General features: G+C 44.2%; 1 protein-coding gene and 1 long non-coding RNA gene across 2 annotated transcripts; both read left to right on the top strand.

The window, feature by feature from the left end:
- The first annotated feature begins 4,954 nt into the window (after positions 1–4,954).
- AHSG (alpha 2-HS glycoprotein) lies at positions 4,955–12,767 on the top strand. Its single transcript, XM_070406616.1, is given in 7 exon segments — positions 4,955–5,229; positions 7,693–7,803; positions 8,167–8,304; positions 8,881–9,036; positions 10,163–10,264; positions 11,382–11,474; positions 12,112–12,767. Coding segments are annotated over 7 exon segments (1,089 nt in total). The 5' UTR covers positions 4,955–5,013; the 3' UTR covers positions 12,385–12,767.
- Positions 12,768–15,613: 2,846 nt separating this feature from the next.
- LOC139004018 (uncharacterized) lies at positions 15,614–18,437 on the top strand. Its single transcript, XR_011470321.1, has 2 exons — positions 15,614–15,695; positions 18,145–18,437. It is a non-coding gene; the product is annotated as an uncharacterized lncRNA (long non-coding RNA).
- The last annotated feature ends 2,246 nt before the right edge of the window (positions 18,438–20,683 follow it).

The raw sequence follows: 20,683 nt of genomic DNA, 5'->3' as shown, positions 1-20,683 counted from the left end.
ATTTAGATTATGCCTCTTCCCCAGGCTGGGACTAGGATGCGGCAAAAAAAGAGGCCCAAGGCACAACATTTAAGGAGGTGCTATCCTGAGAATGAGCGCCTCCTTAAATGTTGCACCTTCACCCTCTCCCTTGCCCCACCCTAGTCCAGGACCTACTTCCCCCCATTTACTCCCTCAAATGTATGTCTTTTCAGGGTTTGGATTTTCAGAACCAAGTCGTGGTTATGAGGGCAGGATTAGGGGAAAGCTTACAGAGCCTTTTCTTCATCCAAAGAAAGGGAGCAATCACCTCTGGTCACTGTGGTTTAATAATTTTTACCACGATATGCTCTGGCTCACGTCTCCCAACTTCGGTGCATTGGCACTGAATGCAAAGGGCTCTTCCAAATTACCTTCAGGGCAACTGGTGCTAAGTTACCTTCTCGGGAAATCTGACAGGTCCTTGGACAAGGGTAACCTGCATTCCATTAAGCGATGCTCTTTACATTGGAGAAATAAATCCCAGTCTTTCTCCACAGGACAAATATTATAATTTCATATAACTTATAGTTCTTGGCTAATCCAATGTCACTGGACCAGATGAGTCAAGATGAGTTCCTTCATGGGAAATGGTGTCTTCTCTGCATCCAGGCACCCAACATCACGGAGAGTAGGTGTTTCATAAATGCCCATATAAATGAAGAAACACCACACTTATCAGTAATTAATCCTTGGCCTCTCAGGACCTAGGCCCTTCAAACACCAGAAAGGGCAGAGCCAGGAATCTGGCCCAATGATTTAAACACCAACCACTGCCACCTCCTCTCGGCAAAAACCAATTGTTCCTCTGGCTTTTGCTGACGTGCACTTGTCCATGTCCTGTTTTGTGAGAGGCTGGGTTTCTAGCTCTCTCCTCAGTCCTCGCTGCCTGGAGTGATTCTCACCCTGTTCTAGTCCTATGCTATCCCTGGAAACCTGTTTCCGCTGGCAGGGCCCCAGCAGCAACCACCTCAGCAACTCTGACCCCGAGCTTCCTGGGACCCTTCCTGTCCTGCCTCCGGACTGGCAACCACACATGCTGAATGCTGCCTGGGAACAGTTTGGGTGCATTGCTCTCCTAGTGCAGAGCTCTACTGACTGATTCAGAGACCTGGTGCACCCACAGCTGCCATCTTGAGATCTCCACCGTCAGCGCACAACTCTGCCCAACAAGTGCCTCCCAGCGCCCTGCTGTACCCTCCTGGAGGCAGTTGATTCTCTTCTGCTCCTTAGACCTTGGGCCTGCTCTCCTCAACCTGCTCTCAAAGCCCCTGATATCCTCCATACACTATCAGACACAGTTAGTGTGGGTGGGAAGAGTATTATTTTAATACTGTGATGTGGGGCTCATAGAAAATTGCACCGATAAGTAATTAAAATAATGAAACAAATGACCAGAAAGAGAAGTAAATGCCTATCTCCTACTGCATGCAAAGGAACTGGAGCTGTGGGAGGAGGGGAAGGGGGTGGAGAATGGAGCACTCATGAGTGTATGCTCTGGGCATTCGGCAGGTGAAAATCGGTCCAAATTTGGAATTGGTACCTCCAGCTTCCCTTGGCACTCTTTGGTACAGGTCTTTTGGAAAACATACCAACATATTATCTATTTTCTTCTTCACTGCCAGTAAGTAAACGGTAACATTTCTTTCTAAGGAAACTGAAAAAAATTTAAATGAGAGACCATTTTATTCAGCTTGACACCAAAGTTATTTCAATTTATAAGAATTAGACTATGAGATATTTGGGATAAACCCAAAGATATTAACAAACCCCATTTTAAAAGAGTTCTGATGCTTTCCCCACATCTAAGTTCCCACAAAAGTCAGGATGGAAACAGTACCAGAGATAAATGGAAAACATCTGACTGGGCGTAGCACACCAGTTCAATGGTGGGGCTATCAACTCGCATAGCCTTTCTGATAGGCAGTTTGGCCAGAGAAATTAAGAGCTTTAAAAATATCCAAATCATTTGATAAAAAATTATTTCACTAATAAAGATCTATCCTGAAAAAATAACTAAAAAGCCAAAGATTCCCAAAGGAAAAAATAAATGTCATTGAAGCTTTGGTATATGATAGTGATTGCTTGAGAACAAACTAAATGTCCAACAGTAAGAGAATTGTTAAATAAATAATGATACACACAGTCATTATAAGCATGTTTTTCAAGTCTAACCCAGTTATAATATTAAATAAAAAAGGAGAATACCAAGTTGTATATACAATATGATTTAAATTCCATTAAAATAACCCCTCACATAGGAAAAAGAAAAAATGGAAATGCACTCAAACCATAAACCCTGTTTATCTCTGGCAATGAGATTGTGGATGAGTTTGTTTTTCTGTTTATAGGTGATAGGATAAGAGGTGAGTTATGGATTGCTTTTTGTTTTCCTGGCATCAGCAAAAGAGGACAATACCTAGTGCTTTAGAAATTGTCACCTATGGATGATCCAAGAGCAAAGATTTCAAAATAAATGATCCCAGTACAATACATAAATGATTAGAAAGGATGATCAAACAGGACTTTTCTTTCTCTCCCTACCCTCAGGTTGGGATGGCAATAGAACCACCCCAAGATCAGTGTGGAAATCCCAGAGCAGAGGGGGCCGGGCCTCATCACAGGATGGGGGAGGTGAAAGGGCACACAGATAGCACAGGGAGACATCACACCATAGGGAGAAGCTCCCTGGGTTGCAGGTGGCACCAGAGCAGTGGTGGGCCATGACTGCAGGAGGTGTCTAGGCAGATGGGCTTGAAGGCAGCTTTATGACATGCCCCATGCTGTAGGGGGGCACAGCAGCTAAATGTTCCCAAGTTTAAGGAGGGAGTAGCACTTACTAGTAGGTGAGAGAAGCCCTAAAAAGGGTCCCACAGCTGACATAAGGGGACTTCTGATTGGGGTTGCACGAGGACGTTTTTCTAGGGACCAGATGGGGCAAGAGGACCTGAACTCCTGGGTGGACATGCCAGGTGGGTGTGACTAAGGACAGATGCACTAAGGACAGATGGACATGGCAAGGGGATGTGACTAAGGACAGACGACTAAGGCCTTTGCAGCCTAACTGCCCTTGGCTAGAGTCATATTTGCATAAGTTGCCCCCTCCACTTCAGACTTGCTTTGAACGCCAGAGGGGAGAGAAGCACGAGAGGCAAACAGTCCTTGGGACTGGGTTTCAACCCAAGTGTCTGGGAGGACAGGTTACATGGAAGCGATTAAATATTTACAAAAGAGAGCTCAGCATCAGAAACTCAATTGTGTGGTGGAAAATAAACTTATATTTTACATACCTGAGCTTATGACATGAAATATTTGCTCACTGCATATATTTTTGTGATTTTCAGATTTTTTACTAATGGCCATATTTTGTATTTTACAACATTATTTTTAAAAAAGGAAAAAGAAAAGCATTGTATCCACAAACCGTTGCTCATGAGTTAAAACCCTGCAGAAAATGAGGCAAAGGCTGATGGAAAGTCACCCCTGGCTCTGAGGATCATCTTGGCCAGAGCTGGCTTTGTGTCTGTAAGAGCCAGGATCTCCCTCTCAAAGAGAACCCGGAGTCCTGACCACACCTCTGAACTTCTGTCATTGAGATTCTGAGTTAGTGTAGGAGCAGCTGGGAGTAAATGTGAAACTGGTCCTTCCTGTGGCCCATCACATTCCCCTGTCTGCCTCCCTCCCCCAGCAAATCAATATTAGTGAGGTCCCCTGTAGATGACTCCCTCTTTTTCCAAAACCAAGCTTTGTTCTCTGAAGCAATAGCAAACAGCAGAACAAATCCACCCACACACAATGATGACCTCTAAATGTTTGAAGAACATGTTGGTCTCTTGTTAGGCTTCCTTGCTCCAGGCTAAACCACACCAGGTCCTCATATTTTCCAAACATCCTGCTATCCTCCTCACCTCTTTGGAAGTTACACCTGGGATTGTCCAGGGCCATTTAAAATGGACCCAACACTGTGGCCCTGTGCTTACGGTGGCCCAGAAAGACCTACTCTAACTCTGCTAAGGCTTCGAAGGACATTTAGGAGGCCCCTGCAGTGTCTCAGCCTGCAGTGGGGGACTCAAACCCAGAGCTTTGGCAAGTGAGTGGCTGTTAGCCCAGGGCTCCCTCTGCTGCACTTATGCACTTGTGGGGGCTTGGGCTGCAGGGCGCACAGCACTGGTGCCAATCACACCCAGCCACCCAGTAGACCCAGGTCAGGGATGTATGTGCTGTCACCTACAGGGCCCTGGCAATGAGGTCTGGAGACAAGAGGATGAGGGAGTACGGAACTCCATCTTGCTCTGCTGACCCTAGCCTCCCCTGCTCTGCTGTGGGAATCCCCTCTTCTCTTCTCTCTCTCCCTTCCTCTCCCCCATTCCCACTTTAGGCAGAAGCATTCTTTCCTTCCTGCCTCCAAGGCTCTTACCTAACATCTTGGCATCTCCCATAGCTACTCCTTTTCATTCTAGATATACCTTTGCTACATCTGTGGGCCTTGTCCTCCCTCCAGATCCCTCTAGAAGAGATAACACTCCCTAACATTAGAGGATTCCATCAAGTTGCTGCACATCCCCCTTCACAGACCCCCTCATGTGCTCAAATCACAATAGAAGGCACTCCCTCTGCTGCCAAACCCACAGCGCTCCAGGGCTGTGCCAGCCCCCCTCACCTCCATGCACACCACATCCCCTCAGCCTCCTCTCTTTGCTGCTGTTCCCGTGTTCCCATGCCACCACCGCCCCATCCCCAGAAGCATTGATTTGGCAGATTTCTTGGGGCCAGCAATGTCCTAACCTGTTTGTTTTTCCAGGGGTGATGTTTGCAGGAATTTTCTTGGAACCACAACAGAAATCATCCCACGTCCTTATGCAATTCCTCTGGGAGGCTTTGACAGATAAATAAAGCCCTTGGCCTCTCCACTGGTCTACCTTTCCCAGAGAGCACCTGAGTTTCTTCTGAAGCCTCCAGCATCTGTCCACCTGCCAGGGTCTCCCCGGAGCAGCCATGAAGTCCCTCGTCCTGGTCTTTTGCCTTGCTCAGCTCTGGGGCTGCCACGCTGTCTCTCCTCCTAACCCAGGTCTGGGTTATAGAGCACTGGACTGTGATGACCCAGAATCAGAGCAAGCAGCCCTGGTGGCCATGGACTACCTCAATAAGAACCTTTTTCGGGGCTACAAGCACACCTTGAACCAGATTGACAAAGTGGAGGTGTGGTCTCGGGTAAGTGAACCTCCTGCGTATGAGCTGAAAGACCTGTTTGTGGAGCTTAACTGGGTGTCTCAGAAGATCACATCTCCCAGCAAAAATGAAACTGCAGAGAGGTAGACTCTGATTTCTTCCCCAGAGGGAGGGAGGGGGCAGGTGCAGGGCAAGAGAGGACACATCCTCTTCTGTAGTCACGGTTCTTGGCAAGGAGAGTGCTAGGGTTAGGGGAAATTTATAGGAAAAGAAAAGGGTAATTTGAAGATCAAAGGCAGAAAGTGGCTAGCTAGAAAACCCAGGTTGCAAGAGACTGAATTCTAGTTGCCAAATTATCATTGATTGGAAATCACTTATCTTTCTTTGCTTCAGTTATTTCTGGATTTGACAACTTACCTTTTATATGCCAGGCCCTTTCACATATATTATCTGCTTAACTCCTCCCACCCCTTGCCCCTAGTCCTGTGTGGTAGGTATTATCCTTGTCTTACATAAGAGGAAACCAAGGATCTGACAAATTAGGGCTTTTTTTTTTCTTTCCTTTTTGCCCAAGGTCATATAATTAGTAAGCACTGGTCTGGGATTCCATTCTAGATCTGTGTTCCTTCCTCCGCACAAGCTCCTCCCACATTCCACATTCCAGAGAGAAGTCTTGGCATGAAGGAGATTTACGTCCTCACATGCTGGACAAGAAACCAATGCAGTCAGCGACAATAAAGGTCAAGCTAGAAAACATGTCTTGGGCATCAGTTGAAAGAACTGGAGAAGTGAGGAAAAGGCATCTGTCTCTTGACTATTTTGAAATTAAATTGTATATCTGATGAGGAATAATTCTTTCAGCAAATGTTGAGTAGAATCCTTCTGTGGGCAAGAACAGTGGGCAAGTGTCAGGCACTATATTAAGTTGAACCATATGAAATTGCCATTTTTGTGTATTAAAAGCAATCCAATATTGGCTTTTTTGTTAATTCTCACTCGAGGATATTTTTCCATTGGTTTTTAGGGAGAGTGGAAGAGAGAGGGAAAGACAGAGAGATACATTGATGTGAGAGAAACACATCAATTGGTTGCCTCCTGCACGCACCCCAACCAGGGCCCAGGCCAGGGAGGAGCCTGCAACCAAGGTACGTGCCCCTGACCGGAATCAAACCCAGCACCCTTTGGTCTGCAGACTGACACTCTATCCACTGAGCCAAACCGGCTAGGGCCAAATATTGGCTTTTTAATGGTTCAAGCCAATACAAAGATAAGAAAAGACATAGTGCCCACAAGAGTTTTAGAATCTAGAAAGGGAAATAAGGTAAACATCAAGATATCTGAACTGACTAACATCTGATTTCCTAATGGGACAAAATATCTAAAATCAGGATTGTCCCAGATGGATTCTAGGAGCTCTGCAACCACACTGATGTACAGAGGAAACTGATCATTTCAGATGGAATAGCAACGTGCATCTGTGTGGAAAAGGTAATGAACAGACAGCGTGGTTTTCTCTAAAGGCAGAGCTTGGGAGTCACTTTCCTTGAGAAGCCCAGAAGTGTGCGGCTCCTACTCCCTGCAGCTCTGGATGTTTTCAGGAAGTTAACTTGGGCACATCTGCACATCATAAAACACAGCTTTCTCCCGTAGAGGAGATTCTGAGGCTTCAGGTACTAGCGAGTAAGGAAGAACAGAAAAAAGAGGCAAGAAGAACTGGGGTGAAATAATAAAATAAAAGGCATATTCATACCTTCTTGATTTTGCAGGCTTTGAAGAAAGGATACAGAAACAGGTGAACTGGCAAGAACAATTCCAAGGAGTTATAGTTCTCCTATCACTGCCTCCTCCACAACTCCTGGTTACACACTGCCTCCTCTGTCAGAGAGGCTCCTCTCCCCGCTCATCGCCAGCAGGGGGCAGTAGAGGGCAGCAACTTTGCATCTGGCATTTATAAGCCCAAGACAAAAGCCTTTAGGAAGGAAAAGGAAATGGGGGGGTGGGGGGGTGGCGCAGGGAGGAAGGAAAGTAGCTAATGAGAGGAAAGGAAAAAAGAAGTAAAGGGAGGGATGGAGAAAAACTAGAGACAGTAAGATATCATCCTACACCACCTTACTTTACTGCTTCACTGAGAAAAATCCAAAGCTGACTTTTTTAAAGCACTGCTTGAAGGGCGAAATTTTAAAAATTAAATAGGTGTCAGCTTCACTTTTAGCTTCCAGAGTTCAGAGTGATGGCTGTGATTCCATCACCTGTCCAAGCTCACGCCCCCTTCTTCCTGGTAAACACCCTTAAGCACCTGCCCAGCCAATAGAGGAGGACTAGGAAGACCCGTTGTGGTTTTGCCCACGGGCAGGTCAGCGCTGGGTGGAGTTGCACACAGTAGGAATGACTTCCCTCACCTCTCCAACAGGTGGTGGGTTCAAGCCCAATGGGGGCTCACGCTTTGGCCTGATCAACAGGAACGGGGCAATACACTGCTCACTTCTTCATCCTGTGTCTCCACAGCGGCCCACGGGAGAGGTGTTTGAATTGGAAATAGACACGCTGGAAACCACCTGCCACGCACTGGACCCCACCCCCGTGGCCAACTGCTCTGTGCGGTCACTGGTGGAGCACGTGAGTGGCCCTCTTCGGGTGATTTCGGATGGTGGCCCAACCAGATCCACCGTGGTTCTGCATGGAGCAGGCCTCTTTATCCAGCTGCCCAGGTGGCCCTCATGGCTAGCCAGTGTGCAGTTTCTAAAATTGCCACTTGAAGCCTCCTTTCCTGGGGCTAATTTTTGCAACAGTTCAACTTTCTTATTGTAGCCCTCTTTGCAACCAGAGTGTAATGTGTCAATATTACCCCCCCTCCGCCCCAGAAGGTGATTTTGTGAGGCCCACCTTTGACAGCCATGCCTGAGGGACCAAGCCCTCCCTGGGTGAGAAGTGAAAGGCCAGCCCTCCTCCCAGGCCCTCACTGTGGGTTTATTTCTCTAGGCTGTGGAAGGAGACTGTGATTTCCATGTGCTGAAACAGGACGGCCAGTTTACTGTGTTGTTCGCAAAATGTGATTCCAGTCCAGGTAGAGATGATTCTTCTTATTTTGACTTTGTAGAGAGAGCGAGGAAGGAACCTGCATTGTTATCAACGCTCTAGCCACTTTGTTGGTGAGGAAAAGGAGAAGCCAAACTTCCTGGGTTCTGGGTTTGTAAACCTGTTTTAGGGAGCTATTCTCCTTGGAGGTGAAAGTTGCGCCTTGATGAGCAGGGCTCCTGCAGAAATGCCAGCCTGACAGGAGCCTACTGAAGGTTTAGTAAGAAGCAGCGATTATGCTAAGCGAAATAAGCCATCAGAGTAAGACAAGGATCACATGATCTCACTCACATGTGGAATCTAATGAACAAAATAGGTCCAGAGACATAGAAGCATGAAACAGACTGTCAAATCTCAGAGGGAAGGTGGAGGTGGGCGGGTGTGGGGGGTGAGGGTGAGGGTGAGGACGGGAAAAGATTACCATAGCTCTTATATGCATAACCCATGGACACACACAATAGTGCAGCGAAGGCCTTGTGGGGAGGTGTCAATGAAACATCTGTCATACTTTCAACGATAAAGATTTTTTTTTTAAAGAAGCAGAGAAAATGCCTAAAGCCATTTGGATCCTGTCTTAGCCCGTTCTAAATAAGCAGAGCTGGGGTGAATGCCCCGGAGAATGACAACCCTCCCTGATCCTTTTCTCTCTGTGCTTAGATTCGGCTTAATAACACCAAGGTGGTGCACGCTGTAGAGGCTGCTCTGACCGCTTTCAACACTCAAACTAATGGCTCCTATTTCCAGCTTGTAGAAGTTTCCCGGGCTCGAATTGCGGTAAGACTGAGGCCCTTTGATAAATTGAGCAGTCTGGTGGCACTTCGGCAATGCACGCGGTGAGGGGCAGAGCGGGTGCAGGGGCAGTAACCGGAAGGCAAGGAGAGGAGTGGGGAAAAGAGTCCTGGAGGGTATGAGGACCCTGCGTATCATCAGGATCTCAGTGTCTTTCTAACATAAAACAGCCAGATGCTGCCAGTCCCCAGTTTCTCAGCTCCAGTTAACCCTGTGGCTCTCGGTTCAGCGGGTGGGAGTTCCCACATTGTTCAGAAGCACCCACCGGAAATTCATGGGTCTTCATATCTTTATCATCCATCCTCACTGATACTCCTGATTGATACAAAGGCACAGGCCTACTCACACGGATAGGTGTATAATGGTGGGATCCTAAAATGCCTTTTGAGTCACTGAAAAAAATCTAATTATACTGTGGATAGTTTAGCATATTTGAATGCAACAGAATTCTAAACTGGTTTTCTGGATACCAGCCATGGCATATTTGGAAATCTATTAACCAGAATATGTGCTTCTCAGGGCACCCTCACCCCCAGACTCCACCAAATAACAGGGATTTTATTATTGTAAGTGTCTATATGTTCCATAAGAACTATAAAAAAGTACAAGTATCTTCCATACCTTCATTTCTATTTTTTTCATTTGATCCTGCTCTCTACAGTTGGTGGGAGAGGTAGCAATTGATTTCTTTACTGTCCCGCTCTATCTTGGAATAACCTGAACCTTGGGTCTCAAAGTGCAGCCCAGGAGGGAGCTGGGGTGGGGGAGGCAGGTTTCTCACCCAGATCAGTGGAAGGTTGGCCACTGGGTTCCTGCTTCCTATTTGAAAACTCACTCTGCCCTGAATGATGGGCAGTGGATACTTAAACCTCTTTCAGGGGAGACCTGCCCCCAAACTCTGTATTCAATACTGGAGAACATGAAGCCACAATAACCGCCCTCTACAACCCATTGGGGCCATCTTTTCTGGCCACTCACTGTGGTCTATGTGAAAGGTGCTCCCCGGAGTGTGCACTGACAGGGCCCTTGCTACTTCCCTCCAGCCTCTCTTTCCCTGCCTTTTTCATGCCAAGTCGTGTGACCTCATGAGCATTTTCATTTCTCTCATCAGTATCGTACACTTACGACCTATGTGGAGTTTGCAATAGCTGCCACTGACTGTGTTGCTAAAGAGGTCACAGACCCAGCCAAATGTAACTTGCTGGCAGAAAAGGTAAGTGGGCCAGGCCCTGGGGATGGCAAAGCTGGTTGTAGAACAGAGCATCCTTAGAGCAAGCTAAGGATGCTAATCTTGGGATTGTGGAAAGGGGATCACAGTGCAAAATACCCACTCCCTATGGGGCTGGGTCATGCCAGCCTTCTTCTGAGGTGTCACCTCCTCCTTTTAAGAACTGTCCTCACATCATTTCACCTGCTGAAGGTCCCTGGTGTTAGGAAAATGACAGCGACTGTTCCTAACTAAGCCAAATCATGCCCGATTGCTGGCACTGTGAAGTGTAGATTTTCTAGACATACCCCTGATATTAAATCTTTCAAGTCATTGGGGCCAATAAAGTCCACTTCTAGGAATTTAGCCTAAAGAGAACATCAGAGATATTTGACAGAAATATATCTATATACACATGAAACTAATACAAAAGTAATATTGAATGTAAACAGTAATTGGAAAATAAAATTTGAGAAATACATTAATTAATTGAAATAAAATAGTTCCATAATTAATATATATCTGTAAAGATGATTTATCATAGATACATAATGACCCACAGAAGATCTGAATGTCTAACAGGGGAGTCACTGAATAAAATAATGGCACATCAGTAAATAGAAAATTATGCAGACACTAAAAATTATGTTTTCAAGGAATAATGAATGATGTAAGAAAATGCTCTCATATTATAGTAAGAGAAAACACATAATACTGAATGTTATAGTTACAATGATCCCAATTTTTAAATGATATTCAATCAGTATTTTAAAATAAGAAAAATACATGGACGTTAATGGGAACTCTCCTGAGTTAGTACCATATGAGGGATTATGGGGGATTTCTCAAAGCATTTCTGTGTCTTTCACATTCTATATAGAATTATATGATATATATATATATATGTATATATATATATATATATATATATATATATATATATATATATATATTCTGTAAGCAGAAACTATAAACTTTAGAAAACTGTGTGTTTTAAAAAAAGAAAGAAATTAATAATTCAAGGATTTGTTTTCTTTCCTTTGACATGTTGGAGTATCAATGAAACTGGGAGAGAAATCCACTTATTGAACCAGTTCAAATAACTCCTGTCTTTCTGTGGCAGCAATATGGCTTCTGTAAGGGGTCACTCACTGAGAAGGGGCTGCTCAATAGAAATGAAAAAGTTGCAGTGACCTGTACAGTGTTCCCAACACAGGTAAGGGAGTCATGGATACACTTGCCCTCATCTTCAGAATACAATGACCCCTTGGCATTTATGTAGTGTGTTAGTAATTATAGGGAATTTGCTGCTCTGACCCACCATGATAAATAGCACTGGGGTATGTGGAACCATCACCAAATGGAAGGGTATTTCAGCCATTCCTTCCCAGCCTGAGAACTGGTGCCTACAGGGTAGAACCATCCTAGTAGGCATTTGACAAGGCCACTTTATATTTGTGGGGTGAGAGAGGTTTTCTGAGTTGCAGAGACCAGGTGGCCAGATCTTTCCAGCAGCTCCCAGTGGCTGCAGGTGTAGATGACAAAGAGGGTAACGCTGCTGGTGAAGGTTAGCCATCAGGTAGGGTGCCTTTGCTCATGAGACGTGTCTAAGTCCACAGTGCCCAAGACAATTGGTGAGAGGGGGCTATCATAGCCAATTACTCTTCCCTGCATCTCTTATGATAATCCTTTGCACCTAGGTAGTTCTTTTCTGCCAGATTTCATGTAAATAGAAATTATTGCTGAGAAAGAATTGGGTGGGGTTCCACCTAAAAGCATGGGTGGCCTTGTCCAGGAGGAGAAAGATAGCTAACCTATGGAAACGGTTCTCTCTCCTGCCTGTGTTACCACAGCCTCAACCAGACAACTCCCCTGTGGCTACACCTCCAGCTAACCTGCCCAAAGCTCCTGTGGTGGGACCCCTGCTGGCGGCAGCTCCACCGCTACCCGTGCCGGTGCACTGGGCACACTATGACCTTCGCCACACCTTCTCGGGTGCAGCCTCAGTGGAGTCTGCCTCAGGAGAAGTCGGGAAAGCACCCAACGTGGCACAGCCTGGTGTGGCTGTTGCTGCCAGTCCAGTGGTCCACCCTTGCCCCGGGAGAATCAGACACTTCAAGATCTAGATGAAGGTCAGGGATGAGAAGGATTGGCAGAGAGAACATAGCCATCATTTTGTCCAAGTCTGAGTAGGGGTAGGGGCCTTGTCTGCTAAAAGGCAAGTGCTACATGTGGTCTAGATTAATATTAAGTCTTGAATCCCAACTTCTCATCCTTCTTCAGAAAACAGAAGCAAAGGGGGTGATGGTTATGTTTGAGGAAAGGCATAAGGCTGGCAATTTGTCATTGTTCTGATAATAAGCCACCACCATTATGTTCCCTGCCTTCTTTGACCTCAGAAAAACAACTGTAACTGTGACTTTGAGAGGTGCTCTTGCCAAACTTTTATTTGCTTGTTAATAAAAGTGTCTGAAGGATCTTCCTGAATAAAGAAGGTGCTAAGCAGAAATGTGGTCATAATTATTGCCTACTTCCTCCAAGCTCATGTGTATGGCTTGTCTTCCCAACAGCCACTCTACAAGTGTCCCTAAGCAAAAGCAAAATGAAAATAGAGATAAAATAGAACAAAAATATGCTGTATTGCTATACACAGGAAAAAGTGAGACTAGAATCTGCTAAAATCCCATAAGATATGCCCATTTCCTTATAAGAAAATAATTCTTTTCATTTCATAAAGGTAAAAAATATGGCTAAACAAAGTCCAAGTGCCTTAACTTTGTACAGCCAAACCAACCATTGTTTTCCTCAATACCCAGGTAAAGAGAGATTGGCAATTAACACAGGCAAGTAATTTTAATTACACTGCTTATTATATATGTTTAAAATAACTGTTGATTGTACTGTATACACTTCATGTTATGATGCAGGATTGGTCTTTCCAGCCAATCTATTTTAAAGCTTTAAGTGAAAGCTCTATTTACAGTATGATTAGAGAAGGGATGTGTGGACAGGTAAATTCAGTGGGCATTTGTAGGCATTATTAAAGTACTCGGATAACATAAAGGGATAAACAGTTCCCATTATAGAATGGTGCCTAGACAATTTCAATTTTTGTTCTGAGTGATCTAAAAGATGGTCTCTTTAATATAGAATTTTAAAGGGACGAGACTAACAACCAGTTAGTGGCTTCACTGGAACCAAGAAGACTGAATCAAACATTGACCATCAGCTATCATTCTTGCCTTGAGGTTTTGCCAGTATCCCAGAAGGAATGGCCAGGAAGGTGGTAAAACCACTAGGTATCTTAGAAGTCAAGGAAGACAAGGATGGTATGGTCAGCTGGGTTAAATGCTGCAGAAAGATCAATGAGAATGAGGACTGAGAAAAGGCCATGGTTAGTTGACTTTCTTGGAAGTCATGGTAACCACTGGCAAATGCAGTTTTACTAGAAGGATGAGTGTAAAAGCCTAGTTGCAGAGGGTTGATTGGTGGTAGTCTAAGATAAGGACATGGAGGGCCACATGTATTCTCTTTCAAGCAGTTTGATTGCAAAGGGTGGGAGAAATAAGATGTAATTTAAAAGGATAATTGGGTGGAGAAAAGACTTCTTTTTCAACAAAGAGTTTTGAGCCTATTTAGGGCAAAATATATAAAGAGACGGGAGAAGAAATAAAGGAAACGATGGGGCAGGGTGCTAGGATAAATATTTAGTGGAGAACTGGAGAAGATTTGAGCAACTCTGCTAAGGATTCTAGTTCTTCTTTGTGGGAGCTTGACTTAGATCCTGAAGAGTCATATTTTACCCAGCGCTAAAAAAGACTCACCTTCTGTCCAACCTTGTACACACAGGTGTGGCTGTGAGGGAGCACATGGAGTATTAGTCACATTATTTTCCATGGAGAGTGAGTGAGAGATTCCCAACCCAAAGTAGCTTAAGTAAAAAGGGGAATGTGTACTGAGAATTCAAATGGAGGAGTCCTACCTAAGGCATAGCCAGATCCAGGGATTCAAAAGATATCATATCTTCTCTCTCCTCCTCCTCCTCCTCCGCCTCCTCCTCCTCCTCCTCTTCTTCTATCTCTTCTTTCTTCCTCCTCCCCTTCCTCCTCCTCCCCTTCCTCCTCCTCCTCCTTCTCTTTCTCCTCTTCTATCTCTTCTTTCTTCCTCCTCCCCTTCCTCCTCCTCCCCTTCCTCCTCCTCCTCCTTCTCTTTCTCCTCTTCTATCTCCTCTTTCTTCCTCCTCCTCCTCCTCCTCCTCCTCCTCCTCCTCCTCCTCCTCCTCTCTTTCTCTCCATCTCTCAGCAAAGCCTGCTTTTAGTCTTAGCCAGGATGGCCATTGCCAGTGTCACACCTACATAAGCATTAGTGCCTAAGCCCAAAGAAAGAGAGAAGGGTCAGTCAAGAAGAGCCAAGGAAGGAGTTATTCCAGGGGAATAGCAGACATGAAGGCCTGGAGGCAAGAAATAGGTTGATGTAGCCAAGAATAATAAAGGAAGAAAGCAAGATGAGGAGGGATGTAGAAGATGAGGTTAGAAAAGTGGACAGGGGCCAGGTCATGAGCAGCTTTGTGGTCCCCAGAAGGAGATGAAATGTCATTTTCAGTGCAATGGGAAACCATGAAAGGTTTTAAGCAGGGCAGTAATATGTTCTGATTTATGTTAAAAATTCACTTGGGCTCCATGGTTCTCAACCTGAGGATGGGGTGAGGTTGGATGGGGCAGCATCACCTTCTCCTCACAGAGATGTTTGAATGTAAGTGGAGGCGTTTACTTGGGATGCTACTGGGCAGAGGCTAGGGATGCTAAACATTCTGAAATGAACTGGAGAGCCCAACCAATGAAATCCCAACAATGAACAATGATTAACTGATGCTCCAAATACTAATAGCATTCACCTTGTTAGTTGCTATAGAATAAATGAATTATAGCTGGGCAAGAGTAGCCATAGGATAGGAAGTGACTGGAGCTTTCTAGAGAAGAGGTAAGTGTACCTTAGGCTAAAGTATTGGGCAGCAGATGTAGTAAACCAAAAATATAACCTGCTGATGAATTCGATGTGGAGGTGAGAAAGAGGGAGATGGAGGATAACTTCTGGATTTGTGGCTTTTCTAATTGGGTAGATGGTGGTGCCATTTACCCAATTACCCACTTACCCATTTACCCACTGCCTCAGCAAAGGGCAGTGATTAATTTCAATTGAGTTACCTCTCTATCTTGAAATTGTGCAGTTTATTATTCTACATCAGGCTAACCTATGCTTCTTAAAGAAGCAGTGAATCTGACAGACCTGCATGACCTGGGCCAAGTTGCTTTACCTTTCATTTCTCATTGCCCTCATTATACATCCAGGTGTATACAACAGCCCGGAATGGCTGTAAGACTAAATGGAATGTTTGGAATAGATGCTTGGAACCTTCTTGACACATTCTAAGTCCTCGGTAACTGTCTTTCCTTATTGCTTCCTCTTCCTGTCCTCTGAATTTGGTGTCTTCAGAAGATCATGTTTCGGACCTTCTCTTAAATGTGTATCCTCTGCTCGACAAGTTGATCCTCACTTGTGATTTAAACTCTTAGTCTTACACAGATAACTTCCAACTTTAGACTACAGGGTGGGTCTCTTATTTGAATTCCGACACTGCTTTTCCAAATGTCTCCAGGATTTCCTCACTTGAATTTACCTAGACCAGTTTCCTATGTGATGTATTTATCTAAAAGATGTATGCCTGAACACTCAGCATTATTCAAAATGTGCATATTCTAGAAAACTTTCTCCCAAAGAATAAACATAATTTAGAGAGGATGAGTTATGGATTTATTAAATTTACTGTGCTTATTGCACAATTTTTGCATTAATGCTGCTCTATATTTTTTCAAAATCATTTTGCAGAGTGCTCTCTCTTAAATTAAGAGCATTGCATAAGTCCCATTTATTTGCCTTCTTCATGGCTTTTTAATCACATCTAACTAGTGTACTAAAGTTATTGAATTTCAGGTATGTTTTTCAATACTTGTACCAATTAATAATAGTTGATGGATGTTAGGATAATACAAACATTAATTTCCCAAATAATCCTTTTTGTTAAATATTGCTAGTGTTGACACAACTCCTATCTCTGCATTGGCTTTTTAGGATATTTTACCACCATCCCTAAAATGTTCATTTTTCTCTGTCCTTGGGATGCCCATTTCCATCTTATCATTATGACTCTGACACCCTCAGGGACTACCCCACATTCACCAATAGCTTTAGTGTCTCTCCTCTGTAGCCTCAGCCAACTTCAACACCCCATGGCCTCCCTCCCAATCTCTCTCCCCCATCTTGCCTCCTCTACTGTTTCTTTGTTTCTGCCACCCTCTTGTTCCCATTGTCACACCCTCACAGAGCAGTTGTCCTCATCCTGATGACAAATCTACCTTTGCTCTGCCCTTATTCACCTTTTCTTCCACCTCTCAGTCACCCTTGATCAGGTTAAACTGGTTGTTCAGCCTCACCCAGGACTTCAGCCTCTCTATTTTTATGTATTAGTTCACCCCTCAGACACCTCCTGGTTTCACTTCCTTATCTGTGAGCCCCAGGCCCCAGTCAGTGACTTCAATGATAATCTGTACCGCATGCCTTTCCAGGGCCCAACTCCAGCTGGACCTTTCCATTCCTGTTTATAGTCTGCCCCGTCCAACCGAAGGGCTTCCCATAGCGACGATGTTGATACCCTGACAAATGTTGCTTTCCATCCTCAGATGGTATACCATGAGGCTACCAACCCTCATACACCTCATTTTTACTTTATTTCCCATTGCACACAATGGTTCATTCATACATTTGCTTCTCTCAATTCCCTGATCACACTCCTACATCTTGACCCTCAATTGACTGAAACTCCCAGTTTCCAAACTAAAATAAATGTTTCCAAGTAAAAATTCCCTCCACTCCCCTCCAGTATATCTCCAAAGTCACCAGTTGTTGCCTTCTTCTCTATAGCTCAGATTAGATGTCTTTCTCTTCTCTCAAGCTGTTGCCCCACCCTACCCCACCCCTCATCTTCCCTAATTAGTATGGCCTCCAGAACATCCTTTTTAGCCTTATATCAGCCTCACTCTTTCCATTGACCACGAAGACTATCACATAATCCCCATCCAAAAAGGCACTCTCCTCTTGATTCTGCATCCCTTCCAAGCCACCTCCTTAGCCCTCTGCTACCCTTTACCATCAAACCTCCTTTGAAAAAACGCTTAATTATTTTTTTGAATGTTACATGCCCACTAAAGAAAACTTGGAAAACACTGAAAAGCTGAAAGAATAAAAATAAGTGCATCATTTAGTCAGTCCTATGTCTCAGACAGAGACACTGAGTGTTTTTGTATTATATTCATTTTACCTCCCAACCCTACTCTATAGAGGTGCTTTATGAAACAGTATAATTATCCTGCATTTTCAATGGTCTATCCAGCTAGTACGCTTGTAACTTAACATTATAACATAGACATTTCTGTCACTATATAGGCCCCGCAAACATAATTTGTAATGACTAGTCAGTATTCCAGCAAATGGACATACCATAGTTTACTTAACCATTCTCCTATCATTGGACATTTAGGTGGTTACCACTTTTTTACAGTTGTAAGTGGCATGGCAATTGTTAACCACAAGGCAACAGGCCCAAAATGGAGTTGCTTATGTTAAGCCCCATGTCACCAAACCAAGACAACTTACTTACAGTTTTGGCTGTCCCCAAAATGAAATCTTAAATTAATCAGTCAGGAATCTCCTGATGAGTACTAGTTAGGTAATTGTTAGGTCGGAGGGAGCCCGGGATCAGATACATACAGACATGGGATGAGACAATGGACTTCCTCTGGAATTTCTCACAGATCTGGAATCTCTCACAGGTCAACGTGCCAGACACAGATACCTGCTTCTCCTTGAAGTTCACAGAGATCCCCACACAGATACTGACCCATTCCTGAATGTGCCGCCCACCCCCTGCGGCCGAGACTCCCTCAGTTGAATGTGTGATGATCCCTGCTGCGGGCACTTCCTCAGTTCAGGCCCCCGCCCTCACCAAACACCTGAATAAAGAGATGTCCCTCCCTCCCTGAAGTCGCGAAATTCACTGGCCCCACCTTTTGGGCCGGTGGGTCTCGCCCGAGAACGCAAATAAACTTCTCCTTTTTCTTTCTGATTCACTCGATTCTCTTTCTTTTCCTCGCCGCCGCTTTCCTGGGCCACCTAACAGTAATGTGCCTGGTAGACCCCTGCCATCCCTAAAGGAAAGTAAGTTTGCAATAACTAACCTGCTCTTTTGCGTAGTATAACTTCTTTTCTCACTCCTTCTTGCTTATAAAAGTCTTCCAGTTGTACAGCTCCTTGGAGCTCCTTTCTACCTGCTAGATGGAATGTTGCCCGACTCAGATCAGTTTTTGCTTAAATAAATGCAAAAATTTTAATATGCCTCCATAAAATTTTTAATACAATAATTTACTATTATGCATAAATTTTCCAATACTTATGAATATTTTCTAAGAGTAGGGTCTCAGAAATAGAACTAATATTCCAAAGTGACTATTTTAAGATTATCAGTATTTATTGTGAAACTAGAGGCCCAGCGCACGGATTCGTGCACCGATGGGGTCCCTTGGCCTGGTCTGCACCCTCTCGCAATCTGGGACCCTTCAGGGGATGTCAGAGAGCCAATTTCTGCCCAATCCCCACAGGCCAGGCTGAGGTACCCCAATGGTACATGAATCTGTGCAGCGGACCTCTAGTATGCATATAAGATCTTTGGTTAATCTCTTCCCGCCTTCCCCCTTCCCTCTGAAATTCATCAGTCTGTTCCATGTTTCCATGCCTGTGCATTGACTGTCTGCCCCCTGGTGGTCAGTGTGCATCATACCTGTTGGTTGAATGGTCCCTTAGGCTTTTGTATATAAAGACTAGAGGCCCTGCTCTACTTTCTATTTGGAGCCCTTTCTCTGTCTCCATCTCCTCCAGCCATCTATAAAAAGTTAGGGTCCCTGGGATTTTCATCTTGGCTCTTCTCACTTTAGTTGCTTCACTTGACAATCTTATCTATTCCACAATTTCAATTGACTGACTGTTCTTATTCCATAAAATTACCTCCTTCTGTTGTAGTTTTAATCTCCCCCTCTCTAGTGACCCTAAACCCTCAGCATATAAATGTCCTCAAGTCTCTTCCATTTTCTTTAAGAGGCCCTTCCTCAATGCTATATTCCTATTTCATGTGTTGTTCTCTTCTATTTGCAGCCAAGCTTTTAGAAAATAGTGGTCTTAATTCCTGAATGCCCATTTATTTTATTTTTTAATTTTCTTGTTGCCTGGCCAGTGTGGCTCTGTGGTTCAGCATTGACCTATGAACCAGGAGGTCACAGTTCTATTCGCAGTCAGGGCACATGCCCCAGTTTCAGGCTCAGTCCCCAGTAGGGGGCATGCAGGAGGCAGCTGATAGATGATTCTCTCTCATCATTGATGTTTCTGTCTCTCTCCCTCTCCCTTCCTCTCTGAAATCAATAAAAATATATTTAAATTTTTTATTATTTTCTTATATGTACACAGCTAAGATTACAGAATTTGGGATGAGTTTGAGGTTAGTAACAAACTACATCAATGAAGTTAAATATTTTTGTGTGTTGAATGGGCTCACTGGCCACAGCCCTTACCATGTTCTGAAATGAGAATGGAAAATACTAGCAGGCTTAATTCATACTAGGATTCATTACATCATGTCATTTGGTGCAGTATTATGTTTGTTTCACTCTAATTTCAAAACTATAAATTTTGCACTCTTCTAACCTGGCCTTAACCTAAGTGGTCTCCTTTTTCTTTTAACTGCAGTTTGGTTTTAATGTCCACTGCTCCACTGAAACTATTGTTAACAAAGGCCACCTGGGACCTCCTGGGTGCTGAAGCCAATGGACACATGTTTTGCTTTTTATTTTTAAAATATGTTTTATTGATTTTTTTTAAAGAGAGGAAGGGAGAGGGATAGACAGTTAAAAACATTGATGAGAGAGAAACATCAATTAGCTGCCTCCTGCACACCCTCTACTGGGGTTGTGCCCGCAACCAAGGTACATGCCCTTGACTGGAATCCATCCTGGGACCCTTCAGTCCTCAGGCCGATACTATATCCACTGAGCCAAACTGGTTAGGGCTAGCTTTTTATTTTTGTTCAAGTTCTGGGGTCATCTGACCTTCTGATACTCCTTTCCTTTTTGAATTCAATCCTTCCTTGTCCATGGGCCTGACTTTCTCCTCTGCAGCCTTCCAATCTCTGACTTTTTGTTATTTTTTAGCTCATTTCCCCTCTGCTTGTCCCTTAAATATTAGTTTTTTTCAGAGTTTCACCTTGATAGTTATCTTATTACCTTACCTGCCTCCCAGAGTGAGCTCATCACTGTTGTGGTCTTA

Source organism: Myotis yumanensis, unplaced genomic scaffold, assembly GCF_028538775.1.
Source record: "Myotis yumanensis isolate MYYU_CA2020_CCGP unplaced genomic scaffold, mMyoYum1.0.hap1 SCAF_2, whole genome shotgun sequence".
NCBI classification, from domain to species: domain Eukaryota; kingdom Metazoa; phylum Chordata; class Mammalia; order Chiroptera; family Vespertilionidae; genus Myotis; species Myotis yumanensis.
Note: the sequence above shows the minus strand (reverse complement) of the source record. Positions and strands in the feature narration are given on the sequence as shown.